The 19,878-nt window shown below is 41.8% G+C and overlaps 1 protein-coding gene across 1 annotated transcript in view; it reads left to right on the forward strand.

Moving 5' to 3' along the window:
* UBA7 (ubiquitin like modifier activating enzyme 7) overlaps positions 1 to 19,878 on the forward strand; it is a 49,180-nt gene that overhangs the window by 2,337 nt on the left and 26,965 nt on the right. Inside the window, exons 2-11 of the mRNA XM_048488538.1 lie at positions 240 to 408; positions 2,805 to 2,939; positions 3,740 to 3,846; positions 4,097 to 4,187; positions 4,354 to 4,498; positions 4,868 to 4,965; positions 5,525 to 5,671; positions 5,902 to 6,060; positions 12,918 to 13,028; positions 15,283 to 15,363. Of these exons, the coding sequence (XP_048344495.1) occupies positions 240 to 408; positions 2,805 to 2,939; positions 3,740 to 3,846; positions 4,097 to 4,187; positions 4,354 to 4,498; positions 4,868 to 4,965; positions 5,525 to 5,671; positions 5,902 to 6,060; positions 12,918 to 13,028; positions 15,283 to 15,363 (1,243 nt within the window). The remainder of the gene's footprint in view (positions 1 to 239; positions 409 to 2,804; positions 2,940 to 3,739; positions 3,847 to 4,096; positions 4,188 to 4,353; positions 4,499 to 4,867; positions 4,966 to 5,524; positions 5,672 to 5,901; positions 6,061 to 12,917; positions 13,029 to 15,282; positions 15,364 to 19,878) is intronic.

Below are 19,878 nucleotides of genomic sequence, written 5' to 3' on the forward strand. Positions count from 1 at the left end.
TAAACCCTCACAAGTTTCAGATAAGATCACACTGTGTGACAGCTAAATATGAGACTAAGGGGTATGTTGGGGTCTGTTATGGCATGAGGTCAGGAAAGTCATGTTTGGCAAGGACATCACAGGGGGAAGTTAGGGGGAAGTTTGAGGAGAGCATGTGAGGAAGTGAATTGTACTGGCTATTTATTCTATTTATCCTGTATTACATATTCAAGTTTTTGCTCTGGTATGCCTTTTTCTAGCTTTGTGCTGGGCCGTGAGGCCATGCAGAAGATGGCTACAGCTGCTGTGCTGGTCTCTGGCATGAAGGGGCTGGGTGTGGAGATCGCCAAGAACATCATTCTTGCAGGAGTGAAATCTGTCACTGTCCACGATCAGCATGATGCTCAGTGGAGTGATCTCTCCTCACAGGTATGCTTGTGGGAGCACAAGTGCCAGACATGTAGCGCAGTTTTTGCCATTTATTGGCATAATATGCACATCCTGGAAAAGGCAATCATATTTTGCCTTCCAAAGGCTATATGGGTACTCTTCCTTCCACTTCCTTTTTGTATGCTTAAAGGTAATATACATTTTGAGGTTTATTTTTCTTTTTAAAATCCTTAAATTCCAGTAAAAGATTACTTTTGTTAGTTTACACAAATTATACTTCAGGTACATTTCATGTTCCACCATCTCTAGTGTCGTCATAAGTCATCTGAACTTTTGACTAGTCCTACTGTTCTTATAGTGGTGACTAAAGGGGACCTCCGCTTTCAGAGGCGGCAAACCTCAGGGGAAGGCTTTGGCCCCTATGTCCTATTGCCTTCCAGGGCAACTGGTTAGCCCCTGTGAAAATGCTGGACTGGATGAACAACTGGGTTGATCCAACCGGGCTTTTCTTATGTTCTGCTACAGCCAGACAACAGTTAATAATAACTGTTCATACTTTAACTACTTTCATGAGCTATGATGTAATCTAGGCATGAAATTCAAATGAGGTTGTGCAGTTTGGGAAGTTGGATGAGTCAGTTTATTTTGCTGTTAAAAATAGTCTGAAGAGAAATGGTAAAGTGCCACCAGTTTAGCTCATTAGCAAAAAAAAAAAAGAGCAACTCCCCGCCTCTAAAACAATGAAGTGTGGGAAGTGAGTGAAATCCCTGCCTGCTCTGTAATGCGGTACTTATCCCTGCCCTTTCAAAGCTGTCATACAATAGCCTGCTAGTTTAATTAACAGTTCAGGAGTTGCTGCCTTCTTATGTAGCTGGGTAATACTGTAAATGCTTTGCAGTTTTTTTCCTTTTAAACATTTTATTAGGTTTCTGTACTGCCCTCCCCTTTCATGCTAAGGCGGGTTTCCAGCCATACAAACATTATTCCAAATATAATAAATACATTAAAATCAAGTTAAAACAATACAAATTCTATACAAATCCTGATGGCAGTAATATATCCAAATTCACCAGAGACCAATTGGAAGGTCAGAAGGGGTCAGGAGGGGGAGGTCTGAGAAGGTAACTGTCACTGCCTCAACTGCATGCTTGGTGGACCAGCTCTATCTTACAGACCCTGCAGAACTACATCAGATTGGGTGCTGATTTACCTAAGGGGTCATCTTAAAACTCATAACCTGGTACCCGCATTTTCAACCTTATCACCATACTTTGGAAGCTCTGTATGAAATTGAGAAAGCGGGTCTGGTCCACTCAGCTTTGCTTCTCTGCCTGAATGTTAACATTCCCCCTGAAAATGGAGGAGGAAAGGGAGGATAAAATGGCTGAAGGGGAAGTTGGGGGGTTATACAGGGGCCTGAATAAGGGGTCAATGATATTTAGTGGGGCAGAGACATAAAGACAATTTCAACATGATTGCATGCTTACGGAAAGCTAGCTTGGAAACAGGGCAAAACACTGCAGAAAACATTTTTGTGAACCTAGTAGAGAACAAGTTAACTAGAAATATTTCTGGAACCAAACCGGGGGAGGGGGTGGGGGAATATTTCAAAGTCCATAGAAAAAATGTAGCATTTGCCAGCAGGTTATGTAGTAAACAACTTGTGCAGAAAAGCCGTGAGTCTTCACTAATTGTTGTGTCTTCACAATACCAGGGTAAGAATATGTATACTCTGCTAAGACTATCTATCTCCCTGCTCTATTAAAATGAAATTTGGTGATCTGGATAGATTAGTTCATTTGCATTTAAATAACAAACAATGTAACAGTCTTATGCATCCTTTTGGCTATATGGGAAGAGTAGTAAAACCTCTATGACAGTTGTGCAGTCTCAAGCAGAGTGACCTCTTTTTGAGCTCATGACTTTCAGTTCACTTAGTCTTAGAAGGATATGCACTCTCTGCACTGTGGATCACTGAAGTCTTGCCTCTTGGTACTGGCCAAGTTCCCCTTTGACTTCTGAGATTTCCTCAGGCATTGCAGGGCCCATATATTATCAAGCCCGTCTTTTCAGTCATAAGGAATTAGAAACGTATTTGTTTTTATAAAGTAAATGAATGTTGATATATTCAGGATGCTGCTTACTACTCCCAGTACCAAATTCCATACTTGCATGTACAATTACAGAACGCAAACAACCCTGGTACTATTCTGCTGATTCAGCGGTTGGTACACCCTATTTTTAATATGTATTTGATGGTGTATAAAGTCTGGGAATGGTACTATCAGCCAAATCTTGTGTCTGACCTCAGGCAATGTACTGAATCTGGGAAGAGGACTAGCAACAAAAGAGTAAATTCCCTGCTTTTTTGGGTTACGTGTGCCTGTGACAAAACCATAATAACCTTCCCCCTTAACATTGCTGTCTCTCTTCAGTTCTACCTGTCTGAGAAAGATGTGGGCCAGAATCGAGCTGTGGTTTCACAGCACCGTCTTGCAGAACTGAACAGCTACGTGCCTGTGCTAGCCTATACTGAAGCGCTGTCTGAGAGTTTCTTGTCTGCCTTCCAGGTATAGACAGATCTGCATATATCACACCATACATCATCCCAAAGAGAGGGAGAGGGAGCAGTTTTGGCGTCACCTCTGTAAGGCTTCACAATAGCATGCACCCTAGTGTTGCACTGAGCAAATCTTCCTCCAGCCTAAAGTGCCTTCCTCCCACTGATCCCATTGGATGAAGAGCCCCTTAAGTTGGAGGTAGACTTCTTAGGCTGAAGAAATTTCTTCCAGCCTAAGGCTGAATATAGGTCAGTATCTGGTGTTTACACAAGACTTTATCCAAACCTACTGTAGTGGCTTCTGCTTCTTGTGCTGCAGCTACAGGCAAGCCTATAGGCCTGTGTCCAGGTATTTATGATAGTGGCAGTACGAGGGCTAATTATCCAGGGTTCAAATGTCACACTCCAAAACACTTGGTCAAAATCAGACTGCTCAGCTCATGTGGCAATGGGCTGGATTAGCTGTATTATACCATGCCTGAGCCACCCAAGTAGCTGTCACAATCAACACAATGAGGAAGGTGCTAATGTGCCCTCACGGGCTTAGCTCTCTTGTGGCTGCTGGTGGTGTGGGAGGAGGGAGCGGAAGCACCCTTTACCTGTCATCAGCTTCTGGATCCATCTCACCAGTAGCTGGATCCAAGCCAGCCATAAGGACTCAGCTTGCTCCCAGCCAACAGCAGCACAAAAGGAAGGGACGACCATGGCTTGGTTTGGGAAGGGCTGCTGCTGTGTTGTTTCTTATGGCCTTGTTTCTTATTCTGTGAGACCCTGATCTCATCCAGCAGTAAACTCCAACTTTTGCTGCAGGTTGTAGTCCTGACCAACTCATCCTTGGAGGAGCAGCTGTGTATCAGTGATTATTGCCACGCCAACAACATTTGCTTTGTCATTGCTGACACCAAGGGTCTGGCTGGGTATGTGTTGAGTGAATGCTGTCCTGTGCCAAGAAGGGAGTATTGTGGTGGTGGGGTGAAGTGATATCCCAGTTCAGAGGAACGCTCAAATAGATTTTCAGTGGGGACCTGGGGGATACTTGTGGGTGGAGGGCCTGTGTGAAGAGATGCTTTTCATGATAGTGAAGGAGAACTTGAGTGTGGTGCAGTGATAAAGTGAACCCCTGTGGGAAAGAAGTATTAACTCTTTTGCCTTCCTTCTGAACTCTAGGCAGCTCTTCTGTGATTTTGGAGAACACTTTGTGGTATATGATCCTTCTGAGACTGAACCTGTCTCTGCTGTCATTCAGCACATAACCCAGGTAATTAAGTTCTTCTGACTTTGCCTAGTGAGTTTTGATGCCCTTCCCATGTCCCACTTCTTATGCTTGCCTTCTTTATCATCTGGATCCAGTCTGTATATTTCCATGGAGGCTATAACTTTTTCATCTAGAAGTAAACACTTTCCCCTGTATCTTTTTTTCAAAGGGTAACCCTGGTGTGTTGACAGTGGCCTGTGAGGATGAGCAGGGACGAGGCCACCAGTTTGAGGATGGCAACTGGGTGACATTCTTAGAGGTTGAAGGGATGACCGAAGTTAATAACCTTGAGCCACGTCCAATCTGTGTGACTGGTAAGACTGCCTGTTTTCTCCCTTTCCACATTTCTGTGTGGGCAATACATTTCAACCCACAGAAGATAGTGTGATGAGGGGTAAAGGACTGTAATAGGAAGGAATGGCTTATGAGGAAGAACTCTGACGGAAAGGTGGGAGAGGTGCTAAGTATACAGAGGACTGCATCATTCCTCTCACATCAGAAGGATGCTGCAAGACTTCAGTATGGGTGAGATTCCTATGTTTGGTTGATCAAGATGGCTTCAGAGAGGCTTGTGTTGTGAAGGCTGCATCAGTAGCAAATGCATTGCTTGCTTTTATTTTACTCCAGTCATATTGATCTACTCAGAAACATAATGGAGTCCTATACTTGTGCTTTTTATCTAGGACCGTACACCCTGGAGATTGGAGACACATCTTCCTTTTCTCCATATAAAAGTGGTGGGAACATCACACAAGTCAAGATGCCCCAACTGCACTCCTTTGTATGTATTAATTTCAAAACCTGAGGGATTTAAGGAGGTTAAGGAGGAAAATAAGGTTATCCCTTTCAAGCTACATCATAGATGCCTTCACAAAGGGCGTAATGGGGCCTGTGTAATCTTATTACCTGGCAGAGCTTTTTAGTTGGAGGACTCGCCTGAGGTCAAGAACTCCATTTCGCTAGGGAAGACCAATTGGAACTATATTCTAGAGCATGGGCCTGGTTCTCTGAGATAAAGACTTACCAAAAACTAAGGTTGCCATCTTCAGGTTATGAACTACCTGGAGATTTTGGGGGTGGACCCTGAAGAGGGTAGAGTTTGCAGGAGGAGGGACTTCAATAGGACAATATGCCATAGATTCTACCTTCCAAAGTGGCAATTTTGTCCAGGTAAACTTATGTCACCTGGTGATCTGTTGTAATAGTGAAAAATCTCCAGCCACTAGCTGGAGGTTGGCAACCCTATAGAAAATGATAGAAGGAGTTCAGTGTTCTTGAGGTGGTTGCCTTATAAGAAAGGACATGAATTTTGTACTTTCCATTTATTTCTGAATTGCCAGGAATCCTTGAGGGTCTCCATGAACAGTCCCAAGATCAAAACTCCTGATGCAGGGAAAATGTCTCGCTATCACACCCTTCACAGGGCCTTCTGGGCACAGCATTTATTCCAGAGCAAAATGAAGCGTCTGCCTAGGCCTAGAAATCAGGCAAGACCCTCTAGACTTTTTCACCTCTGGCAACTCATGCTCTTCTTCCAGCTTGCTTCATTTCCTCATAACCTGTCCTGAGCTTCCCTACATTTTCTCATAACCTGACCTTTCCTACAGAAAGTTTCTTCTTTCTGCAAATTATCTCGTTACCTCTTCTCCAAGTAACCATTATGGTCATCCTCAGCAAGATACCTTGCCCAACTTCATCCATCATTATTTCTTGGTAGGCAGATGCGGAGGAGATGGTGAAGCTAGCACAGGCCCTACCTATGGGTCAGCACCCCCTGGCTGAGGATCTGGTGCGGACATTTGCATATGGTTGTACTGGGGCCCTGAATCCAATCAATGCCTTCATTGGAGCTGTAGCTGCTCATGAGGTGCTGAAGGTGAGTAGTGAAGAAACTACACAGGCAGCCTATTATGTTTGGAGGACATTTCCCATGGTGCATCTGGGCCCTAAGAAGCCCTAAAGTGGTGGTGGTGGGAATACCAAAGGGGCACAGTCCTCTTTTAATACCATTGATGATTAGGGATTCTAAGTTTGGTAGTTGAAGCTGTAACTGCTGTACAGGCCACTGATCTTTCTCATATAGACTGTTGAGGCCACAGGTTGCAGCATCAGCAGCAGCCCTGGATTAACCAGTAAGCAAAATAAGCATGTGCTTAGGCCTCAAGTAAAGAGAGCCCCATTGAGTTTTTTTTCTCCTTTTCTTGGCTAAACGTTGAAGCAGATTTATTACATCAGATTAATTTTGAGGATATGACCTAAGACTCTGTGATTAAAAAATGCAGGAGAAAACTTTTTATAGTTTAAAGTTATAAGTAAGCAACAGTAAACATTATTTTGCATCTTTGATTCATGTAAGTTAAAATGCTATGTATCTTCAAGACAGGAAAGCAGTGGAATAATACGTGTTTTGTTTCTTACAAATAATGATATTTATTCATTAGAATATATATATATTATGGTTTACTATTGTTTTTGTTTTGAATTACATATACAGTATTGGGGGAGGAGGTTGTACCACAATCTTTTCAGTGCTTAGGACCTCTAAAGGTCTTAATCTGGTCCTGATTAGAAGGATTGTGTAACACTTTTGTTCTCTGCAAGAAGCAGCAATACATTTAATTGGTTATTAAATAACAAACAGGCAGAAACTGCCTAAAGGTAGCAATTATGACTGAGTTACCAGGACATTTCCCAGTGGATCCCAGAAGTGGCAGCTTCCTTTCCTACTTAGAAAGGCAAGTATCCCATCTCCATGATCTACTTAACTCTGTATCACCATTGACGTTTGGGATGTTGCCTGTCCTTTTTAAACCAATCTAACTGGTTTTCTTTTGGAATAGCCAGATATGATTGTCAATTGATTATTTAAACAAACAAACATACTAACAATTACGGTAGGCAATTTTAAATGAGTGCAGAGAGGAGGCAATTCACTCACATTTTTCAAGGCCTACTTCTTCCGATTTTTATATTTATGGAACATAAAAACTGTCATTAATTTCAGTGGTCAGTTATACATCTATGGTGTCTGGTTTAGTTCCCAGAAACAGGGCTAGAGTACATGATATAATAACAAGTTAGGCTTAGGTTTTGGGGACACAACTTGCATCCGCACACAGTAACTGTTGGGAATGGGTTTTTCAAAGTCTGTGGGGAAGGGTAATTTGATGTGGTGCTGTGGTGTGTGGAGAGCAGAGGTGTAGCTGGGCCAAACTGCGCCCGGTGCGCAGTCTATATTTTCCACCCCCCATGCCCCACACAGTGCCCCTCCCCCCCCACGGCTCTCCCTTCCCCCCTTCTACATTTACCTTAGTTCCTTTCCTTTTTTCCCTAGAACTTTTTCAGGCTGAAAAAAAGGCCTATTCACAGTTCAGGCTTAAAAACGGCCTGATGGGAACTATACTTCTCAGGAGACCTTGTGAGCCCCAAAGTCTCCTGGGAACTAGTTCCTCAGGCCGTTTTTAGCCTGTACTGTGAACAGGCCTTTTTTTCAGGCTGAAAAAGTTCTAGGAAAAGGAAAGGAACTAAGGTAAGTGTGGGAAGGGGGTGGGGGGTGCCGCAGGGGGGCACTGCGGGGGAGAATGGGGAAGGGGGAGGGGTCAAGGGGAATTTTGCACCCCCATGTGACCCAACACCGTGCGCCCGGTGCGTGGCACACACACACACACACACACTCCCTGGTTGCCCTGCCTCTGGTGGAGAGGAAATTCCTGCCTTCCCTCCTGCACAATTTTTCCTGAGCAGAAGCACCCCTGGCGCAAATAACTCTGGACTGAACTTGTTAGAAATTGTATTGTGTAGTTTGGCACTATGATATGCATCAAATTTTTCCACATTATCAAGATGTGCACCTCTGAGCTCCTTCAGACTTTATCTGAGGTGTCAGTAACGGAACATGTAAGTGCCTTATACTGTCTGAGATTCTGCTGTTTGTGGTTCCGATATGAGATCTTAAGAAATTTACAGGAGGGAGGTTCACGTGCAGTTTGTGACTTTTCCATGTGCAAGTTCTCCCTCAGGCATTACATTGAAGCTCAAACCCTAGAATCAGGAAGTATTGACACATCTGTTTCTAATAATATTTGGAGCCACTCCTGCATGTATACATTTTAAAATAGGAGCCATGAAAAGACAACACAAAACAGAAAAACATATAACCCCACCTCCCCTCCCCAAAACCCAAGCACAACCTATTACACATCATAAGGTGACTTCCAGCCATCTTACCTTTGACTACAGGTTAATTTTAACTTCAGTGTTTACGGTTAGCATGTTCTTTCAGTAATTCTTTCTTAAATATATTCTGGTAATTACAGTCTACTATTTTCTTTAAATTTCAAACCCTAACACTACTTCTATGTTTGAGTAGCTTTTCAAAAGGTAGAATCATAGAGTTGGAAGAGACCACAAGGGCCATCAAGTCCAACCCCCTGCCATGCAGGAACACACAATCAAAGCACTCCTGACATATGATCATCAAGCCTCTGTTTAAAAACCTCCAAAGAAGAAGACTCCACCACTCTCCAAGGCAGTAAATCCCACTGTCAAACAGCCCTGACAGTCAGAAAGTTCTTCCTCATGTTTAGGTGGAATCTCTTTTCCTTCACCTTGAATCCATTACTCCAGGTCTTAGTCTCTGAGGCAGCACAAAACAACCTTGCTCTCTCTTTGACATGACATCCCTTCCAATATTTAAACATAGCTATCATGTCTCCTCTTAACCTTCGCTTCTCCAGACTAAACATTCCTAGCTCCCTAAGTCTCTCTTCGTAGGGCATGGATTCCAGACCTTTCACCATTTTGGTTGCCCTCCTCTGGACACGTTCCAGCTTGTCAATATCCTTCTTAAATTATGGTGCCCAGAACTGAACCCAGTACTCTAGGTAAGGTCTGATCAATGCAGAGTAGAATGGTACAATTACTTCCCTTGATCTAGACACTATACTCTTATTGATGCATCCCAGAATTGCATTGGCTTTCTTGGCTGCCATATCACACTGCTGAGTCATGTTCAGCTTGTGGTCTACTAAGACTCCCATATCTCTTTCACATGTACTGTTGTCAAGTCAGGTGTCACCTCTCCTATATCCATGCATTTCCTTTTTTCTGCTGAAGTATAGAATTTTACATTTATCTCTGTTGAAATTTATTTTGGTTGTTTTGGCCCAGCTCTCTAATCTGTCCAGATGATTTTGAATCGTGCCCCTTCTAATTTGGTATTATCTGTAAATTTGATTAACATGCCCTCTATTTCATTTTCCTGGTCATTGATAAAAATATTGAATAGCACTGGGCCTAGGACAGAACCCTGTGGCACTCCACTATTCACTTCTCTCCAGAATGAAAATGAGCCATTGATGAGCACTCTTTGTATTCGGCCAGTCAACCAGTTACAAATCCATCTAACAGTTGCATCATCTAGTCCACATATTTCCAGCTTACTTGCAAGAATATAATGGGGCACCTCGTCAAAGGCCTTACTTTACAGGTATTCTGTAAAAGGTTTCCTGTTTTGTGAAAAATTGTTCAAACTATTATCTCTTAATGATGATGTCAGTTTTGCCATTTCTGCATATTGTGTAACTTTCAAAATCCAGACCACTTTTGTTGGTATCTTATTGTCTCTCCATTTTTGTGCAAAGTTGTCATATACATAAACAGTTCTACATCACTTAGAAACGTCTTCACCCATTATTCCCAACAGAAAGGTGTCAAATTTTTTCACAATTGTTATTTTCACATTTTTTGCAGTTCCTTGAGTATCATATCCCAAAAAATCATAGCCTCTTTTCATGTCGACCACATATGAAAAAAGACCCCTCTTGATGTTGACATTTCCAGCATCTATTTGACAAGCCTTTATACATGTTTGCCATTTTTTTGGTTTCAAATACTATCTATACATCATTTTGCAACAATTTTTGTTCAAATTGTAACATGCTATAAACGATAATAATCTGAAACAAAACATACAGCTACACACTGTCTTGGACTTGTTACAAAATATAAAATATAATACCTAATTTCATTTTCTGTTCCACCTCCATTAATTTCATGTTCCAACTCCTGACTGTATATACTTTTTATTCATTCAACAAGAGCAGGTAGAGTAACACATGGCAAGGTATGCATAGTCACTTTTGAACTTGGGTGTAAACCTTTCTTTAATCACTTTCACATGGAGGTTTGTCTCCACTTTGGTTTCCAAACTGGAGCACTTTTGGGGGACCATCTGTACAATGTCATGTTCAGCTTGTGCTCAAATTATCCTTTTCCTGTTCTTTCCAAATCTGCTTTTCAACATCCTGTTTGAAAAGAACATATTCCAAGCACCTAATCACACCATCTGGATGGGACATATGGATTTTTAAAGGTCTCGCCCACATCAGTGCTATTTTCCTTCTTCCAACCCGTGATAGCCACCATTTTCCCTACTGCACAACCTCCTGCTTTGTGAGGCTTTAAAAAAATTGGTAGTTGCTATAGCGCTATAATATTATAGCACTACATCATTTACTAATTTTAAAAAGATCCTTAAAAATGCTCACCAGGGGCTTGGAAGGGGGGGGGGGATGCAATCAATCAATCAATAAATAAATAATGCAGTATGGAGAGTCTCTGTTGTGTTGGATGCATCCTTTTTTGTTTGCTGGCAAATGTGTGGGGTTTTTCTTTCTGTTTTGCAGATTGGCCACTAGATGGCATCTGAAGCTTTGGGTCAGTTTTTTTTAAAGTAGGAGACTTCTCTGATTTGAAGATAGGTTTGTCCCACAGTCAGTTTTATCAATAAGCAAGCAAGACCACCACCCAGCAGGAATTGTTATCAGGGGAAGGGCCCCCTTAAGAGTACTCTAGTTAAGTTTAGTTAGTGCTTGCCTGCTTGTCTTTGTGTTTTCTGAGCCACATCTGAAAGAGGTCTGTTGCCATTTGATCTTAAAGTTTGATTTAGTGCTTTATGGTGAAGAGCGGAATGATTGCATTATTATGGGCCTCTTTTCCCTGTTTTTTTGCTTTAATGTGATTGAACGTTCTGATTTTAGCATTTGTTCTGTCAGATACCTCCTGTTGTCCATGAGCATCGTTCAGGTCCATTAAATGTAATTACACAGCATGAAAGCTAGTATAGCACGGTGCCTAAAGCCCTTTTCCTTCATTTGATCAACTTGTGGGTAAAGGGAGATTGCTCAGAGTGCAGTCTTCTTGATATGTGTGGTTACCAGTTGTGTGAACAGGGAATGTTTGTATTTTCTAACTTTAATTTGTGCAAATAGGTTCTCTAAAAACTAGGGTTTCCAGTTGCACAAACCAAAGCAAAAATAAATAAATACCCGCATTACCCTGCTTAAGCAATATGGAAGCCATTTGGAGGATTGTACTATGTGTGTGTGACCTCTCCTTGCACACAGTTAATAGTAATGACTGAAAGAGGCTTAAGAGACTGACAGTGCAGTCCTAAATCCTTGGTTCAAATTTTGCCTCAACTATTAAATTGATAGAGGTCTTTAGGCAAAGCACTAGATCTCAGCTGTAGTCCCTTCACCTGAAGAATGGAGGTGAGAATACTGACCTTAGAGGTTACAATGTGAAGCGTTTTGAACGTGATTAACACATTTGTATACAGTATCTGAAAAGTGTTGTTAGACCAGGGTCTGACATTGGTGCTGAAGATTCCAAACCTGGGGGATAATTTGGGAATATTTTGTGGCTCAGGTTAGGCAAGATCTCAGCTGGGTTCCAAAGGGGAACATTGTTAAAAGGCAGGATGGACTGATTTCCAGCCCTCCTGCAGCACCTCAAGCCTGTCTGCAAATAAGATCAATCTTTACCAGTATGAAAACGAGTTATCTCCTAGCTAGCTGGCTGAAGTGCTCTGCAGGATTAGATGGTGAACAGAATAGGGGATGGATTGGCTTACCAAAGTTATTGTTATTATTAACTTTACCAGATGTCAGTGCAAGAAAGTTAACTTTGCCTAGAACTCCCCATCTCTTGTTCCCAGGCTTCTCAGAAAGATTTGGCTCCAACAATTTTTTTTCCTGCCAATTTTTCCTCTTCTTTCCTGCCTGTTCTACCTCCGTTGGCATCTGAGCACAAGACTTGATCCAATGTCATTTTTTAATTTTTATTTTACTTTCTGCTGAAGAAGATGATTTCAGTAATTTATATAACAAATGGAAAACTCCTTCTTTTAGTTGTAATCAGGAATTTGGTTATTCAGACCTATGAGATGTTCATTTTTCATGGGATGGTCTCCAAGCACAGTGGAGTATGAACTAGCCAAGTTGTGAGTTGCAACCGATATCTGAGGATCAGAATTTCTGCTGTTTTTCACCTGTGATTTTTAGTGCTGAATAAATTGATTTCTGGAGGCAGGGAGCTCATTAGGGTTCCATAACAAGTGGCTGGCCAGCAGGGTCTGCTGCCATTGTGACCTTACTGAAGTTGAGAAGAGTGATGAGGTTCTTGTGCCCTGGTTTATGACAGGCAAGAAATGAAAAATGCAGCTCTTGCTGGCATGCAGATGAAGGCATAAGGAAGCTTTTCCTATTGAATTTCTTTCTGTTACTTATTTGTTACAGGCACAAGAGCCTGCTCAAGGAATAAAGGTGGTAAGCGTCATGGTATTGTTCTGGAGGCTTTTGTGACCCTTGAGAGAAACAGCTTTCTGCCCCCCACAAACAAAAAAGTGCAGTTCCTCCAAAGTAAAATTTCTCCCTCTTGTTATGCCTGCAGGCAGCTTCTGGGAAATTCACTCCTCTGGACCAGTGGCTATATTTTGATGCCTATGAATGTTTGCCTGAGGAAGATCATGGTGTGTTGCTGACTGAGGAAAACTGCACTCCAGTAAGTGATAAGCTCTTCTGTTTGTATTTTTCCATCACAGTATCTCTGCTTGGATGGGATCAGAGCTCTGTTTATATGTATCCCCCTCCTTTATGTCAACTTTCAGTCTGGAAAAGGTTCTGGCAATATATATGTCCCCTCCCCCACTGTCTCTCATGTACTGGAAAGAGTTAGAGCCCAAAGCTGACATGATGTAGACAGCTGCTGTGTTTTCCCCATTCTCATAGCAAGTGAATGTGAATGTGTGTGGTGGTGGTGGATGTCTGATATTGGCATCCAAAGGGGCATACAATAAGGAAGAATCAAGTCTGTAGCCACAAATAGGCCTGTGAGGGTCTTGTCCTCCAAATGTTGTACCAGGCACTTCCTTTTGTATTAAATTCATTTGTTAAATACCTTTGAATACATCAGATGATGTGTAAAAACTCAAGTTACTAGGCCCAAGCCAAAATGTTGGCACTTACCTTTTACAGCCATAAATGGCTTGGGATCAAGGTGCCTGAGATGTCCTCTCCTGAGTCCCTTATAATCCTACCGACCAACCATAGAGCCCTGAGCCCGGCTCTCTATTCTCTTGTAAGCATAAGTGAGCCAAGTGATTAATAGAGAATGAGGGCTTTCCTCAGGGGTGGCTCCCTGGTTGTGATATGCTCTGCCGTTTGCGATGCACCTGCCGTTTACTTTTATTACTTTATTGACTTTAAGGCACCTGGCAAAAACGTTTCTTATCACCCAGTCTTTTGGCTCATTTTCAATCCTCTTGGTATCTGATGTTTTACTGCATCCTCTCTGTTTTAAACCATTTTATGTTGCAGATTGTGTTAAACATATGCTGCTTCCATGTGGAGGTTTTGCCTTCTGTGGCCAGCTGGATGCTTCAGCTTTTTTGAGGGAGCTTCCATACAACACCATACCCAGAACATGATACAGTTTACTTTCCCATTTTGAATCAGAGTTGACTCAACGGGAAACTGTGGGTTGAGTTTCCTTGTGGACCCTCCCTGCCACTAGTGAGGGGTCAGAGCTAAGGTCCACAGTTGCTTCCCTTCTAAGCTCTTTAATGAGACACCACCACCCAACCACCTGGCAAGCTGACCTACAGTGCTTTGAGCACCACAGTTCGACTGTGGAGTAAGGATTGTTGCCAGGTGGTGGTGGGGATTCCATTGCTTCCTGCACCACCAAGAGTGGGATAGTGATGGAGATTATTTTATTTCACCCATTATTTACAAAGCTCAAAGTGGCATACACGGCTGGTCTCATTTTATCCCTACAGCGATCCTGGCAGGTCGATAAGGTAGAGGGAAAGCAAGTTACATGGTTGACTTGGATTTGAACCCAGATTTTCCAAGTCATAATCTAACACTCTAACCACTGTATATCCCTGATATCCACATTGTGCCTGTCTTTTTTTCCTTTTTGGGGTTTAAAGCATCTATTTGTGACTGGGCAAACAGCATAGAGGGAAGAGTTAATTCTCCCCCTGCAGGCCTGATCCGTACTGGGGGCCTCTACAGGATGCTTTTTGTAACTCAGTTACACTTCTGGTAATCTGGCCATGGATGCTCAACATCATGTGTAGTTTGGCCCTTATCTGTAGTGTGTTGCTTGTCATATTCTTAGATCTGCCTACAGACAGCTTGCTGTACTTTCATGCCCCCTTTCATGTTAAAATAAGACATTCTACCCTCAACTATATGGTGGAGTCCACCAGAGTGTTTTAGCAGACAGAAGAATTTCTGTCCAGGAAGTGTGATGTTCTTACCTTCCCCTCCTGCACAGCTCCAAATTCCCCCAAGTGCTGTTCCTGTGGGTTTCCTGCCCCCTTGAGCAGTGTTTTTTTTTTGGGCATTTGGATCTGCAAGGGAGGGGAGTACAAAAGTCATACAGTTGAAAATCCTTCCACCCACAAAAATGTTCTGGTGGATGAAAGCCAATATATGGTTTGATCAAGCACACAGATAAGCAAACCTTTCTCATCCTGACATATCTTGTTTAGCCATTGAGTCTGCTCATAGTGGACTTACATGTTGTGCTTCTTCTGGCAGTTCATCTCTGTCAAACTCAATCACTTTTGGCTGTGAGGAAGCTCTTTTTCTTCTTGATTGAACTCCTGTTCAAAAGGAGTCCAAATTCTGAACCTATTAAAGCTGATCGTAACTGTCTCCTTAAAAACCATATTAACCTCCTATTTTCTCCTGTTTGGAGCATTCCTTTTGGATCTCTAATGCCTGCCATCTCTGTTCTCTGACAGCATGGCAGCCGCTATGATGGGCAAATTGCTGTTTTTGGTGCTGATTTCCAGGAACGGCTTGGAAAGCAGAAATACTTTGTGGTGAGTTTGGCCAACTGTATGTGACATCAAGGGGGTTGAATGAAGATGATGAAGAGGTCCTGAGAGCAGAATAGCGATTGGGGAGGGGGGATGTGACTTATGAGGGCTATGCTTGTAAGAAGGAACAGGAATAGAAGGCCTAGTATGTTAGTAGTAAATGGGACCCACAGATTCAGGGAGCTGGAAAAATCCAGTGAGTTGTATAGTTACGCCCTTTGCTATAAAGCAGTGCTGACAGTACTGTTGTTTGTACAGCCATAATTGTAGTTGTTTGTACAGCCATAATTTTGATGACATTTTTACAATGTTCTGTACTATTCATGGTATTTTCCACAACACACACACCTGGACAGTCAGTAAATCCTTGGAAATGGAGGAATTCTTGGGGGTATTCTTACTGACCAACTCTCTCTCCTAAATAGCTTCTTATGTAAGTTCCTTCAAAAGTGCTGGTAGATCTCTAGCAGCCTGGGCAAGTCTTTTGAAAGACTCCAGGGGCTTCTTCCATAATTAATGAAGGAAGTACAATGCAGCTTTTCTAATCACAGGAGTTGCTGAGATCTTTCCACTTATGGTAGTAGTTGAAACGTGGAGGGGTGGGGAAGAATATATTTACTAAACGTGATGGCTGCATTGGTTGTTGGTGTAAAGTACATTAATATGAAATAAATCAAAGGCCTGGCCCAAGAGGAGCAAATGTGCAGGACTGCTTGACTTTGGTATTTGGCAGAGAGGCAACATGAAGGGTAGTGGTGGGACTCAGCAGGTTCGCACCACTTCGGCAAAACTGGTTGTTAAAATGGTGCTTGTAAACAATCATTTGTTAAATTATTTGAATCCCACCACCAGAACCGGTTGTTAAATTATTTTAATCCCACCACTGATGAAGGGGTATAGTTTGGGGTAGCCCAACTAATATTGACTCCTGCAGACATGCTGCTTGCTTTTCCCAGTCAGTCAGGCATGAGAACAGGACAACTGGTTCTGGGCAATGACAACGACAATACTTCTTGGATTCCTTCATATCATCCCACTGAAGTGCAGGATGGTGGTGCATCTTCATTTTGATTCCCTCTCTTGGAATGATGTATTGTGTTTGGTTTTGGACACGACAGTTTAAGAAGGATGTAGACAAGCTGGAACATTTGCTACTAATCTCAGGGAAATGGCATGTTTTTTGTTTGTAATCAGTTTAAACGTGCCAGAATTTCAGCATTTACTTTTACTTTTACATCCATTCATTATTTTTATCTACTCTCTAACTGATAAAGACCAGCTTGATGCAATATAGCAGTCATCAACAAAGCATCATTGTTGAGTTCTTCTGGGAATAATAAATTTATATTGCTTAACGATAGGCACAATTTCAAGAGGGCCTCTATGATAAAATCCTAATCTCCTTCATATCCTGTAATTCTGGTTTCATTTGTCTTTGAAGCAATTAGAAAGTCACAGTTGGTGTTGTTAAAATCGTTGTGTCAAATTCTTCTGTTTCAAGACAGAGGCTAGATCGCCATCCGACAGTGCTGATGATTCTGTAAACTTGAGCATGTCATGAGAGGGAGGGCAGGAAGGGATGGGTCCATGCTTGACTTTCATGACTCTTTGGGTTCAGGAAGCAATTTTCTCCAGGCCAGATTGATCCGGGAGGGTTCCCCCCCCCCCACATCTTCTGGGCATGCAGCAGGGGTCACTGGGGTGTGGGGGAGGAGGTAGTTGTTTCCTGAATTGTGCTGGGGTTGTCCCTGGAGGTCCCTTTCATCTCTATGTTTCTATGAGGTTTCTGCCTGTATTTTAGCAGAGGAAAGGATCAGTGTTGCCTTGGATCTCTTTTGCTCGGGCAGGCATGAAGGCACCCAGTCTGGTACCTTGCATGGCATGTTTCAACCAATTTGTAGCACATCTGTCTTTTCTGGCTGAAGTTTGGGTGTCTCTGATAAAGTCAATGATGTAAAGAGAGGTGGGGTGGAGTGCTTTGGCAGATCATGGAGGAGGCAGATAAGGAAGAGAAGTAAGGTGGGATGGGACACCCCCTCCTCTGTCTCCACGGTTGCTTTCACCCTGCTTTGCCTTCACTTATGGGCTACAGAGTAACTAGTGCTCTCTGCCCCATTCTCCCTATTTAGATGCTGTTCTTTGTTAAATTTAATTTAGTCTTGTGCAGTGGATCAGAGAGTATATACCCATTTCCTTTTACGCTAGTTACAATCGTCTGGAAGCCTGAAGCCTGTTTTGTGCCTCCTCATTTTCAGTTGTTTGCCATGGGCACTGCTTGTTTTTATAATTTTTGCAAATGTTAATAGCTTTCACAGAAATCTGTAGGTTTCTCAAATGACCTGCCTGGGTCTCTTGTGTTTTTTTAAAAACCACATTTGTTTAAAATAGTCCCCTTCGCTGGTCCGGAAGTAGTTTATTCATTTGGGCATTGATGACATGAGATTAGGTTGACTTTTCCCTTGACTTCAGTGCCTATTTTTCCAGTGCTTTGTGATGAAGGAAATGTTGACTCCACCAGAAGATGAATAATGATTTTTGTATGAGTAACTAATCCAGATCTGCTTTGCAGCTGTTGCTGGAGTTTCTTTGTAAACATAACATTTGCTCTCATAGTTGTCTGTGAAGAAACCTGGAAGCATTTCACCCTAAAGTGTAGCAAATTTTTAAAGGTGGTCTCCAGACTTTATTACCACAAAATAAAAGTGTTTGGATTATGGTGTAAATGGCAATTGCAATGGTCAGTAATGTTTATATCCAAGGGTGTCACCATCTGCAGTTCTGCATGTGTAACTTTTATGGGAAATTTGGCATGGATTCCTAAGAATCTTTGCAGTTATTTTGTGGCCTCTGTGGCTTTGTGGTAGTTTTTAATATCTACATGCCTAGCTACCTCAGCTCAAATCCTGGGGTAAGAATAAACAATGCAAATTGAGTGTTTCTAAAAGAGACTCAGATTTACATAATGTTTCTTGATTTGCTTTATCTGTTTTTAGTACAGCATTCAAGACTTCTGGGTGTACTATTTGGAATCTTTTTGGCACAGGTATAAAAGGCTCCTGATTGTATCTAATTAGTGTATAAACTCTAATTTGATTAAACATTTGCAGTGCTTTTTTATCCTGCAGTGCTTTGACAGCCTTCCCTAGAATACATTCATTGTTAGGCCCAGACTTGCATCATTTACATTCTTGAAATGTATCTTACGGAATAGTCTAAAGCAGAATTCCACCCCTCTAAGTCAATTGAAGTCTGCTTAGAATTTCACTTCTTGTTGATTTTCAGCTCCAATCTAAGCATGTTTACTTAGAAGCAGTCCCGATGAAGTTTGATTCAAAATAGCCAGGCTGTCTTGGACGGAAATAACTACATAAACAAATTATAGGGGAGAATTCCAGTGGGTTCCTGACAAACAGCTCTAGACCAGTGTTTCCCCTGTTGCCTTTTGGATTTCTTCACCAGACATGGTTTATGGGGATCGATCTTTCTTTCTTTCTTTCTTTCTTTCTTTCTTTCTTTCTTTCTTTCTTTCTTTCTTTCTTTCTTTCTTTCTTTCTTTCTTTCTTTCTTTCTTTCTCTCTCTCTTTCTTTTCTTTTCTTTTCTTTTCTTTCTTTCTTTCTTTCTTTCTTTCTTTCTTTCTTTCTTTCTTTCTTTCTTTCTTTCTTTCTTTCTTTCTTTCTTTCTTTCTTTCTTTCTTTCTTTCTTTCTTTCTTTCGAATTGCAATGCTAGCTCAAATTGAAACACAAAGTGCTACTTATGCTCCTGGCAGGAGAATCAGGTTGTAGATAGCACCCCACCATTTCTTGGTTTCACAGATAATTAAATGGCTTAGAGCACTGACTGGATTAGGATTTTGGATCAGGACTGCAGAATGTATATGCTGTCTCCTCACACTTTTACTACTTGGGGCAGATAATACCTCTAGATGGTCAAATTGCATCCGAACAATGGGAGAAGACTAAAAGTCACCCTCTTCCTAGTGTTACATTCCAGATCTGGGTGGGGGTGGGTGTCTACTTATGGAAATATAAAGACATAGCAGTTTTGATCAAGAATTTCCAATATCTATTCTAGCTGAATTTAAGCAACTGAGAGGCAGATTCTGAAATTTACTAGCTTGGTAACCTTTCCCATTGGCTAGATAATATTTCTCTCACTTCAAATCTAGCAGGCCCTGGAGGGCTGTTTCTTGTCTTTCTTTGTTCCTCTCCTGCTCTCTTTAATGTTTCATGCACTAAGCCAAGTTAAACATTTTCCCAATCCATCAAACATCATTTTGTTTGTGTATGCTTTTTAGCTCTGCAGGTTCTCTCCAATGAAATAGCCATACTGACAGATCAATTAAAAATGAAATGAAATCAAGAGCAAATTGTGGAATTACCTTTCCTAATGATATCAGGAAATGACTGATTAAAGGATTAATTGTGATGCTGCCAGTTGCTGGAAGAAACAGTTCCATTCCTTTAAATTATGTGGGACATTATTGAATAAATATACTTCTAGTACCCTGTTATAGTGA

This window comes from Sphaerodactylus townsendi, linkage group LG03, assembly GCF_021028975.2.
Source record: "Sphaerodactylus townsendi isolate TG3544 linkage group LG03, MPM_Stown_v2.3, whole genome shotgun sequence".
NCBI lineage: Eukaryota > Metazoa > Chordata > Lepidosauria > Squamata > Sphaerodactylidae > Sphaerodactylus > Sphaerodactylus townsendi.